This window comes from Uloborus diversus, chromosome 2, assembly GCF_026930045.1.
Source record: "Uloborus diversus isolate 005 chromosome 2, Udiv.v.3.1, whole genome shotgun sequence".
Lineage (NCBI taxonomy): Eukaryota > Metazoa > Arthropoda > Arachnida > Araneae > Uloboridae > Uloborus > Uloborus diversus.
In genome coordinates, this window is record NC_072732.1 from 139778445 (window position 1) to 139791655 (window position 13211).

The 13211-nt window shown below is 30.4% G+C and overlaps 1 protein-coding gene across 1 annotated transcript in view; it reads left to right on the forward strand.

The window, feature by feature from the left end:
• Positions 1 to 3189: 3189 nt before the first annotated feature.
• The window catches only part of LOC129216569 (protein aurora borealis-like), a gene marked incomplete at its 5' end in the record, with an annotated part of 28172 nt that continues 18150 nt past the window's right edge, over positions 3190 to 13211 (forward strand). The window contains 2 exons of the mRNA XM_054850784.1: positions 3190 to 3339; positions 7592 to 7674. Of these exons, the coding sequence (XP_054706759.1) occupies positions 3190 to 3339; positions 7592 to 7674 (233 nt within the window). The remainder of the gene's footprint in view (positions 3340 to 7591; positions 7675 to 13211) is intronic.

The window sequence follows — 13211 nt, forward strand, 5'->3', positions numbered from 1 at the left end:
CTCTTTTTCCTTTCTGTTTATATTTTTGAAATACAGTTTATATCGTTAAAAGAACATGTTAAATTAAGGTTGTTTGGATTTCTTTAAGTGAAACAGAGTTGTACAAAAAACATTGTTTATAAGGATTTCAACTAAAGCTAAATTGAAATCTGATGACTTGGTATTAAATTAATGCTTATTGCAGGGGTCTGTCCAGGATTTTTCACAGGGTCCGTTTTTTGTGAAAAATCAAATAATTTTGTGAAAAATGAATTAATTTTGTGAAAAATCAAATAATTTCGCAATTTTTTTTTAAACAAAATTTTAGAATTTAGAGGTGGCACAAACTGCATTAATTAAACTTAAAGTTGAGTGTTTTCCTCTTCTATGTCAAGAAAATCATTCTGGGGTGCTTTTCTGATATTTGGCGGGGGGGGGGGGGCATCGCTTTCTCAATATCAATATTTATCTACCATTCTACATTATGGTGAATTATACTAGAAATATTTCTGTGCAGTATTTAAAATAATTGTAACAGAAAAATAAATAAATAAAATTCAGAATAGGGTTCAGCATTTAACTTTTGACCCAAGACATTCTTAAAAAGCACAAAATTTCGTTTAAAACTTATAAATTCCGTGATTTTAACAAAAATAAAAAGATATTTTAATTGTTTACCTCTTAACAAAGCATAATAATCATCAAAAATTCGAAAAATCGGATTCCCATAGCGGATGCAAAGAGATCGCAATTCTCAAAGTGAAGGCATCAAAAGTATAAAGACGGCTTGTAAAAGAAATATTTTTGATAAAATTATTTTAAAATTGCATTTTAGAGTCCTATGATAAACATTTCATTAATATCTGTGGACACAGTTGACGCAAAAAAAAAAATAAATAAAAATAAATAAAATAAACCATCCATTGAGCATTTTAATTTTTGACTCATAACAGAAAATGGAATTTTGCTTTAAAAACTTGAAAAGAGAGTTCTAACAGAAATAAAGAGACTTTTCATTTATTTGCATCTTAATAAAGCGAAGTTAGCTTGAAAAAAGAACAAAATATGATTCTCATATCGGATGTTAAAAGATAGCATTTTTCAAAATGTAAACATCTAAAGAAAAAAAAACGGTAATTAAAAGAGTTTATTTAAAGTTAATCACCCTTGTTAGCATCGAAAAATCAAAACCCATATAGTTTTCTCACAAAATAACAATTAAACATCGCACACGCACCCGTAAAAACGCAAATATTGACAAACTGGTAAAATGATGAGAATATTTTCTAATTAAGTCATTATAAAGGTTCAATGCCAGACGCTAAGTGGTGATAATTTTGAAGTTGGTGACCCTATCTGAAGCGATCATATTTTTTCCCTACCCATATCCCCCCTTTTCCCTATCCCTTTGCAGTTCTAAGTTCATTTCGCAGATATATATTATTATTGTTTGTTAAATCATGAGCGGGGAGAAAAGTGCTTATCAATGCCTTTTCAGAAAAGTTTACAACAACACCGCTGCTAATTAGCTGTAATAAAACAACCATTATATTTATTTGGCAGTAGCAATTATTTATCGCTTGCAGGAGCATAGCAAGAGTGCCGATTTTTTTTTTTTCAAAATTAGTCGATTTTGTGTAAGCTGATCCCTCTAATTTGATTTTAAAAAAGGTTCCAAAAATTATCAGTTTATACACAGAAATATGTGTTATTTTGCTTTCAGATTTGCTCTTTCAATAAACAATTTGTGAAAGATCCAATCTTGTTTATCAGAATTTTGTGAAGGGTCCGTTTTGTTTGATCGGGTTTTGTGAAAGGTCCGTTTTGGTTGATCAGATTTTTGTGAAGGGTCTGTTAACGGACCCAAATATCCTCTGGCCAGACCCCTGTATTGGTATTTATTTAGTCTTGGTGCTTTAGTTTCACGTGATCGACCAAAAAGTATGTGTCATTTTATGTAAAAAGCTGACTGTAATTGTACATAAATATTTCAGATATAGTCTATCAGATTTAATTCAGTTTAAAGTGAGCACAGATTATAGTTGATAATGCATATATTTTCATCTTTTGTGCTATTTGAAAAGACTCATAACTTGTATCATTGATAACTATGATAAACGTTAAAGAGATTTTTGCCAAAACTATGCGCTACTGGTATTTTGCAAACTTTGCATTACGCATATTTATTTACTCCTTAGCGCTTTAGAAAATGATGTCAGAGTAATACAAAAACATCAATTGGACATCTCTTTCATTTTTTAAGTAGCTCGTGCAACGCCGGGCACGCAGCTAGTTTTAAAATAAATTTTGCATTGCTGTCCCCCTACCCTCTCCTTGGAAAAATTCGAAATGATGTGCCTATCCTGTACGGGGGAAGATAAAAAATCCTTACTACTTTACTTATGTTCTAAAATCCCTTTCATTCATCAAATTTTATCTTAACATTTATTCATATAAAATCTTCCGAATTTTCAGCTTTCAATTCTGGCAGATATGTAATGCTCACTTCAACTTATATTCTGTTTGTCCATTAGAAATTTTTGCTTACCTGGTCTGGATACCATTAATTTTAAGCTCTGTTACTGCTTTTAGTTTACTTTTTTTAATTACCATAATGGAAATTGGGACTTTCTGGATTTATATCTTTTCATTACGTTATTGGTTAGTAATGTCTATAAAAATTTCCGGAAATTTTGAAGGTGTGGAAAAAATCCAGTTTTGCCCCCAACGATTATGTTTTGACATCTAATATGGCCACATAGCCCAAGAGAAATTGAACCCGATTTCCTAGTTTGTCTGGGTGAAAAACAACACTACTGGGTTCATGGAACATTGTTTACAGAACACTGGCAATAGATTCTGTTGTAGATTGATTTTATACTTTGTTCCTCTCTCTTTCTGTTGCAAGCTTACTCCTTAGTGCATTAAAAAAAAAAAAAAAAAACTTCTGTGGTTGACCTTCACTTTTTACTTTATCCCCTAGAGCATAATGAGCATCTTCTCATTCAAATGATCGTATAATTTATTAACTTTTGACTTGGATTATTAATATAGAGTATAAATACTGTTTTATATCATTAACAGATAGACAAGCAAAGAATAATGGAAAGTGAGGACTTCCTTAAGAAAACCCCAACCTCATCAGTCAGCTCACCGTGTTTCATTTACACTCCAAAACGAACCTCAACTCAGAAAAGTGCTGGGACTCCATTGAATGCAATTGAAGAAAATATTGATGAAAGTGAAGAGCAAAAGACACCTGCGTCTGCAAATCCATTTGATATCAAATCAGAAGCATTTTGTTTTCCAGTTTGTTCACCATCAATTTTTGCTACATTTTCCAGAAATAGCACAGATAAGGTAAAATGAAGATACAATTTGATTATGTATGTTAATAAAGTATAATAGAATAGTTTTTTTCGCATTTTCACTAAGTACTATTATAACTGAATCAGATTAACCTAGAACACTCCACAACGATTGAACAGGTTGAAACGTTTTAGAAAAATTAAGATTTAAAAATATTTTTCTTTGGTGAAGTGGCTGTATTAAGTTCCTCTCATAAGTTTCGAAACAGAAAACAAGAACTAGAAAGTACTGTGTTTGTTCACTGGTTGGTGTTTATTCACTGGGTTTCTTTTTTTCATTTCAACCTCCCGAAAAACCCAATGCAGATCTGTAAAAATTCTCCCAAATTTTTAAAAAGAAATTTCACATATCATTTAAAATGTTTTTGCTGCCATGGTGCCAAATTCTGCAGTTTTTAACCAGAGCTAGATAAAATGTTCCACAGCCTGTGAATTCGAAGAATTTCTTAAAACTAACAGCAAACAGTTTTACTCACAGCAAAAATGTACAGCTATATATGAAAGTAGACCTCCGCTATGACTAAAATATAATGATTAGGTAATAAATGCTAGTTTCATATACAGAAGTTATTGTCACGTAATCAACAAAATCAAGACACATTACAGAAAATTAACTAGGTAAATCAAGAACGTTGTAAAGAAATATAACTGTGTAAATTTTGTGTTTTCTTCGATATTATCTAGGTCTTTTAAATGATGTTATAAATTTTTGGAAATAAAATTGCACTTGAGTGTTCATTCACTGGTCAGTCTGCCCTTTATATTTAATATTTTGTGAAAAAAGTAATAAATAATACAGTACAGTCTTGAATGTCTGATTTAATCGGGACTCATGTCACCTTAGATCACTGAAAACTCGGATAATTCAGAAAATTCTTCCAGATTGAAAATTGACACCATTCGGACGACATAGAAGTGGGACATTTTATTTCCTTGTGCAGAGAAAAATAAGTATTTTCTTCACCCAAAATTTATTACTCAAATTTCAACATAAACTTATGCTTTAATTGTGTCTAAACCAATTATGATTTTAGTTTTTCACAACATCACTGCGGATTTATGTGCGCCGTTTTAAGCAACCAAAGCATGCACTTTCACTGTGCCCAATACCATTTCGATCAGTTTTCTGTATGTACGAGATGTATCTTGCATAACACAAAAATGGTTAGTTGTGAAAAATTTCCTTTTTGTAACTCATGTGGTTTTGAGTTGTGCACCAACTTTTTTATTGCAATCAGATACTCCAAAAGGGATGTTAACACATTCTTAGTGGAAAATCAATGCAATTTTGCATATCAAGTTACTGTCTCCAAGGCCTCTTTGAATACATATGTTGTAGTCATAATACATATCTTTTAGTCGAATATTTCGTGTCTCTCTGGGAGTTGTTGAAACAAATTTCTCAATTTTCAGTAAGCCTGTTGGAAGTTGATTAGTTTTACAGAAGCAAAATTTCTTTTTCAGATTTTAATGAAAGTATTTTTTTGAGCGACTAAAAAACTAAATTTAAAATATGAATGAAGCACCTCGGATTAGGCAGAACCTTGAACTTTTGAGACTCGGATTCTTGAGACTCTATTGTACTTTGATGTGCAGGGATCTTTATTTATCTAGGGACCTGGCCAGAGGAAATTTGGGCCCTTCACAAAAATACGTTCAATCAAAATGGACGCTTCACAAAATTCTAATCAACAAAAACTGATCTTTCACAAATTATTTATTGTAACAGCAAATCTGAAATCAAAATAATGGCTAACTTTGCAAAAGAAATGTCAGCATATTTCTGTGATGCTTACACATTTCGCAAGCACTAAATAACTAATGCAACCAAATGTAACGCTTGTTGTTTGTTTCCTTAAAAGAATTAATGAACTTAAAAGTTAGTTGTTTTTATCACTTGGTTTCTTTCTTTTATCACAGCTGGATCAAAATAGCCAGCAACGATGTTGTTGTTATAGATTTCTCTGAAAATGTTATGACCTGCAGCTTGATATTGCTGCCTCAGCAACTTGATTTATTCTCAACATACATTTCGAGTTCGCATACTTGGTCACACAGGACCCGTTTATGAACTCATGTCCAATATGACAAATAGCACAATGCAGGCACATAGTGTAGGACAGAATTAACAGCACAGAGAAAGAAAATACAACCAGAGCAATGGGCGGGAATCGAGCCTACCACCTCGGGATTACTGCAATGACAGGCCAACCAACTACTCTATCGAGGCCCCCAAAGCAACTTACTCCTTGCTCTCAATCTAAACAATAATAGCATATATCATCGAATTGAACTTAGTACTGCTAATGAATTTAACTGTATAGCTATAGGGTGGGGAAGAAATGTGATCACTTCTGATAGGGTTATCAGCTATAAAATTAACATCAACGCTAAATTACTAATGTCTAGTGTTAAACCTTTTACAGGTACTTAATTGAAAAATATACCATCTTGGCATCATTAGCTTGAGAGGAAATTATATTAGTTTTGAACTTTTAATGCAAAAAGGGGTGCTTCTATACCAGTTGTAAACCGGGATTCCTGTATTAATACCGGGAATCTGGTATTGTCCGTTATATGCTACATCTCCCCAACCTTCTTTTTTTTTCTTTTCTTACTCTGAATTTTTGGTGAATATGTCAGTGGTTATTCATAATATTCATCATGTAAACCTTTTAAAATGCAATTCTGAAATTGTTTTACTTGAATAAACTTTTTAATTTGCCTTTTTTTACTTTTAATGCCTTCATTTTGAAAAATGCGATCTCTTTGCATCAGGAATGAGAATCAAACCTTACTCATTTTTCAAGCTAACTAAGCTTTGTTAGGAGGCAAACAAATGAAAATTCTCTTCTTTTTTATTGAAATCATTAGTTTAAGCAGAATTGTGTGTTCTTTTACGAGTGTCAAGAAGTTAAACGCTGAATCAAAAGTTTAATTTTATTTTTGCTTCAGCTATGTCGATAGACATTATTAATATGTTTATAATTACCTTTAACATGCAATTTTAACAGAATTTTACTAAAATTCTTTTATGTGACGTTTTCATACTTATGATGCCTTCACTTAAAAAATTTCAATCTTTTTGCATCCGCTCTGGGGATTGAATTTTTTGTATTTTTGATGCTTATCATGCTTTATTCAGAGGTAAACAAATTAAAATGTATTTTTAATAAATTTACAAAATTTTAAAGTTTTGAACGAAATTCTGTGCTTTGAAATTTTCATGTGCCAAAAAGTTAAATAAAATTCAGGCAGCAGTTTAGTATTTTTGTTTCAATTTTGTAAGGTTTTACTCTCCATACAACATCTTCAAGAAATATTTCAAGAAAAATTTACCAAGACATGGAAGATTATAGACATACATCAGATGATGTCATATGATACATCAGGGAGGACTTCCTCTAGAGAGCGATGCTCCTCCCCCCACACTCCTCAATGCTATGAAATGCCCTTCGAGAATAATAATCTCTCCAGAAAAGAAAAAATACTATATAACTCCCAACAAATTATTTCAATTCAGCAGTTTGCACCATAACCCCCCCCCCCCCCCACAATTCATATTTTTGTTTATAAATTTTAAAATTTTGTTTTTACAAAATTATTATATGTTTCACAAAAACAAAATAAAAAGATCTTTCCTAAAAATTTTTGATTTTTCACATAATTTTTTTTCACAAAATTATTTGATTTTTCACAAAAAACGGACCTTGTGAAAAACCCTGGACAGACCCCTGTTATCTTTCAGCTTGATTATCAAAGATAGTGTGAAACACTGAAAAAGTATTTGAGAAAAAAAGCACCAGAATGTGATTGTTATAAATAAATTTAAAGCTGTTGTTTTGTGCTAGAAATTTCAAAAATTTCGTTTTTCCCTTGGTGAAATAAACTTTTTTAGGGAGAAAAGAATTAACAGTTCTGGTTGTTTAAAATATTTTGTGGGGAACAATAGCGAATATTTTTTTTTTAATCTCTTCTTATTCATATTGCTATTTCAATGTTATGTATAAGATTTATCTATTTATTATACATTTCGTTTCAATTACATTGTTTCTTCTTTTGTTCAAATTTATTAATTTTTATTAGTGTAAATGTATTAATTACCTAAATCTTTTAAAACCAGATTTTAATATTTTTTTCTGATATCTATTCACGATATTAAATTATATTTCTCAGTAAAGAATTAAGCAAAAGCCTTTTGTATCGACTACTAATTCTTACTCGGGCATTTTTCTCCACATTAGCAGCGTCCCTTCCGATGGTCAATCGAACACCTTTCTGTACTTTTTCCAGCTGATATAGATGAAACATCTATTCCTGATTCTTGGTAAATATATTTGCATTTTTGCATTGTTTTCATAACAAAACTTTAATACCTAGATAGGTTTTGCCGATCTTCTTATTCATCTAACTTTGCATCTTGTGAGATTTCCCTTCACACTTAAAACTGAGGCAAAATTGGTAGAGTCATGAAATTGACACATATACCTCTTGTCCCCCCCCCCTACATTTTTTACCATAGATTGGTAGAATAAATACTAGAATGAGTATTGGAGATTAATTAGTAATGCTTCTGTGGAAATCATTCTTGTCTTTAAAGGAATGAACTTTCGTCTACAAAAATGATTTTCATCTGTTTTTAAGAAAAATGGCTGGTAGTTTAATCAGCGTTGACCAGATCGCACCCAATTGGGTTGGGCGCAATGGGTTTTTTGAAAAAAAAACCATTATTTAGCCCACTTTTGGGTTTTTTAAAATTTTCTGAGAAGTTTAAAAAAAAAATTAATTCATTTAAATACTTCTACAGTTTAAACTTCTTTTTTATTTGTTCTTCACCACAGATAATGGACATAAAAAATGAATTTTGAACTTTAATAGTATTTCTTAACTCTTAATGGCATTAAAAAAATACTTCAAAGATTTTAAATAAAAATGGTTAACTTTTTTAACTGGTCAATAAATAACTCAAATTATCTTGACTAAGTCCTGTCACGTCTGATTTTCTCAATATTTGTACAGGGTGGCGACAGATCAGGGAGATCAGGGAAAAGTCAGGGAACTTTATGAATCAGGGAAAAGTCGGGGAAATATCAGGGAATTTTGAAAAAATAACAAAAAATCAGGGAAAATTGATTTTATGAAGAAAAAAAAATTTTTTTGCTTTACAAAATTAAGTACTCTAATTCCCTACTCATTTTCCACCAATTATCTGTTCAAAAAAAAAAAAAAAAAAAAAATAAGGTGCGATTATACACTGCCGCATATTTGTGCATCTTTTTTAATAAACGTCAAAGTATTGAATTTTACTTATTAACCACAGGATAAACTTCCTAAGATTGCTTCTGTGTCTGTTAGGTTGTTTATTTTACCTAGCTTGAAATTTCCTTATACGCTTTCAATGCTACGTAATATAAACAACCATACAGGCAAAGAGGAAGCCTTCATTAATACCTTAACTCCTTTGCCTTTATTCCATTGTCTCGAAGTAGTTAGTGTACTGTAATCACGATTTCAAGAAGAAATCTTTGGTTTTTGAATTAAGACCTTAAAAGCTTAAAAGTTATTACTTCTTCGCATTTTTAATTTAATTGCTAAAATTGAACTTTCAATTAAAAAAACTTTGTTTTTTGCTGTTATACTTTTTGTTGTCACCGCAGATTATAAAGGTTTTCTTTTCTTCAGACTTAAGTGCTTCTTTAATTTTATAACCAAGTTGTATTTTTTTTTATATATTTTGAAATTAATTAACTGATTTTTTTTCTTGCATTTCAAAGTTGTTTGTTACAAAAGCAATCTAAGATTTCTTTTCGTTACATACTGAAATAATTTGAAATAGAGTTAACTTGTGTACTTAAGTAAATATCTTTATTTTTTTTATTGTTAAAATGCTGTATTCATTCATTAAAACCTATGTTCTTTATTAGAGAAAAGCTCCCTATGAATGGATGTCAAATGGTTTCATCGGTTTTGCATAAATATGTCAATTAGTTACATAAGAACAACTACATTACTTCAATTCTTTCACTATTACTTGTTATTCTTGCAATAATTATTATACTGTTTGAAAACTTAGTTCAAAATAATTTCAATTACTTTTTAGTTCTATCATAAATATACATAATTTTAAGAGTAATTTTAATAATTTCTTAAAATTCTTATGCTAAGTGGTTTCTAGAAGTATTTTTTTTTTTTTTTTCTATGATCTTCCCATGTAGAAAAATTTAATATACTGTTTTGTAGGGTTTCTTTTCCCAAAAAAATTGACTTGATATATTTTTTAAAACCATTTTATTAAAAAAGAGCATCTTTTTAAAATATCTTTAGTTCAACAACTTTACACAGCTTAAAACGTTTAAAATACTGCATTTTTTACAAACATACAATGGATTTCAAGTAGAGCAAAGAAAGAAAACATTATCATTGGTAACGTAAATCAGGGAAATTTGGTAAACCTAATCAGGGAAAAGTCAGGGAACTTTTTTTCACAGTTCCTGTCGCCACCCTGTTGTAGATTGTACAGAGTAAACTACTCTAGCTAAAAGACTTTCATTTGAATTATTTTCTGCAAACCAACAGGTCACAAATCTCAAATAAACTTATATTTTTATATAACGTTATATTTTTTAGAAATTAACAGGTTTTTTACAAACGGTCAGACAGAAAACAGAATAGGATGTACAGTATTTTCATTATCTTACGAGAAAGTTTAATATTTCTTACTCTGTACATAGAAATAGAAAAACAGGCAGCATAAAATTCAAAGAAATGTCTTAATTAAGCTGGAATTCAGTAAAAAGGGATTTAAATTACTTGAGGTTCTACAGTAGTTTCGCATAACAAAATGAAATATAATAAAGTAAAATTTAAAAAAAAAAAAATGTAGTAACTAAAAACGAACAAATGAACAATAGATTTTATCACTCGAGAAGTAACTTTGCCATGTTACATGGAAACTAAAAATCTGGAACTTCACCATTCTTGGGTTTCGTCGTCTGTTATACTTTTCTTCAGAAAACGCTGAATTTTCCAGCTTTTTTTACCTCGAGATAATTTTTGTGCTTTGTCCATATAGTTACGCTACAATATGCTACAAGTACCCACATTTTCCCTAAAAAAGACAAAAAAAAAAAACAAACACATTTCTTTTTTAAAAAAAACCCCAGCTTAAGTTGGGGGTTTTATTTAAAAAAAACCTGGGTCCATGGACTTTTTTATAAAAAAAAAAAAAAACCCAGTTTTTGCCAACCCTGGTTTAATGAAAATTTCTTAATTTCTAATACAAATAAGTAAAAGCAATGCTTTTTTTTTTTCGAACATGCCAACATTGAGCTGGAAATTGCAGGACATGTGTTTGAGCTTTCAATCCTTTTTCATCCAGCAAATTTGTTGGTTATTTGAAGCCTTCCACATTTATCATTTAATTTCAACAATTATTGAAATTAAATGATATATGTGGCATCAAGTGCTACCTATGCCTTTATTACTTTGTTGATGGTTTAATTTTAGTTTTAAAAGCAATAATTTATGACTGGTTTAAGTAATGCCTTAAAACACATGTTGGTTAAGGAAATGATTTTCTTTTTAGCAAAAGTTGCAGATTTATGTCTTTAATGGGATATCACACGAGAGAAATTACGGAACATCGTAACCGCAATAGGAACTGTCAACTCTATGTGGAACTGGTTTTCTGGACGGGAAGTTGCCTACCGGGTTACTGCCGGTTGCGCGGACGGTTGCTCGATTTGTTCACAACGGGGGCTACTATTTTTTAGCTTACATCCATGTGCTTGCGCTTGTTCATCGCTTTTCGTCAATTCCGCATTTGGTTATCACGCTGCATCGCGTTAATTTGACACTTATGGATGAAATTAGTAATCAAATATTTAATGCAGCTCTTGCAGCTTTACTTGTATGTGGATTTGTGAAAAGATGGCTAGAGCATCAATTATTATTTTATGCAGTCACCAAAGCTCCTCCTGTTAAATTCATATTTGAGTTTTAACATTAATATATAGAACTTATGATGAAAATTTCAGAAAAACAGAAAACTTTTATTACTATTAATTAAATGTTTGATTTAAAGTGATACTCTTGTTACATTTAAAGAAGACATACAGAATATATGACTTCTCTAGGCTTATTTTTCCCCATAACTACTAAATTAAATCTTAATTTTAGATAGGAATTATTAGTCATTTATTGACAGTAAGAAGAAATTTTAATTCTAACAAATTATACCTAAACTCATAGCTAAAATCAAACATGAAAAATTAAAAAAAAAAAATCCAGCAAACTCTGATCAATAGCCCTTTCATAATTATTTTTTTAAACTTCGAGTTCATAAATATATTGGAGATGTGCTAACATTTTAACTTACACAAATATAACGCCACTAAATACATATTGCACACAGGAAAATCTGTGGCCGAGTTTATTAAAATAGTTCCAGACATTTAAAAATAAAGTGACACTTTAAAAAAATGTAATGAAACGATGATGCGCATTTATACAAGCTATACAAGCATTTATAATACAAATAAGCTTAATACTGAGCAAATTAACACTGCATTGAATATTAGTACGTCTCAATCAATATTTCAAATGTTAATAAAAATAACTTTATCATTTAATAATGCCAAACATAATTTTTTACATCTCAACAAAATATTACAATGTGCGTATCATTAAAAAAAAATTCTTTGTATTATCATATTTTTTGATTTTCAGAGGGATTATTTTTCTTGACTGGAATAGAGTACATGTGTTACTACACAGTCAAAATATTACTAAATAGGTGGAGCTAAAAGTAGAGTAAATATTTCACCATTTCACTTTGCCTCACATTCTCCTACATTTTAAGTATTTTCAAATGGTACATACTGTATGTACCCATCAGTTTGAATTAAAAAAGAAAAGTACAGCTTCAATGCTATGATTTTTAAAAAGGAATTTTCACGTAACTTTTTCAAGGAAAAAATTTACTGTAATTGTTCAAGTATCAGAATGGGGTGGTTTCCTCCAGTCAAAAGTAGTACTTTTATCACTGAAATTGATAGAATAAGCAAAAAAAAAGGACCAAAAATACTTTCATTTTCCCAACCGTTATTTTTTAATTAATTTTTTTAAATGTCCGATTTTTCAAACAAGGCGTGGTCTTGATGACGTCACAAATGCATGTGAGTAAAGATGCGAATTAAATATTTTGCTCTGTGAATGTCAACACGAATGGCATTTCATCATTCGTGACGTCACACGACAGAAATGTAAACAATGAAAGTGCCACGATTTAAGTAATTTTTTAAAAATATTAAACAAAAACAAATTATTTTAAAAATGGTCAGATCCTATGTTTTTAAACATGCTCTTTCAGAAAAAAATACGTTTAAAATTTTGGAAACGACCCCATTGTAACATTTGTGCAAAACAATTTTCAAACACCCAATGAAACGAAAAACACCAATATAAATTAAGAAATGCATAAAATTCGCACTGATGTGAACTAACATATAAGTAGCAATTTAAATTCAAAATCAGATGCAAAACCAAAGATTAAATGTCGCTCATCTGTTTTTTAAAGTGTAACTGAAAATTTTTGAAACATAAAATAAATAGAACAATAAAAAGGAATCCCCACATTTCTGTCGCCACGATTGCAAATGTATTTTACAGTGACGCTGCCTGACGTCACGAAATCTGAGCGTCCTGATTGGTTCCTTCGTAACTTGCCCAGAATTAAAGGCAATTTTTTTCTAGCGGAGGAAAAAGTTTGCCCCTATACGAGCAACTGCGAATTTCCATAGCACACGAGAATTTTGGAGCAATCGTTTGTGGAAGTGAGTAGAAAAACCAGTTCCGGATAGCGTT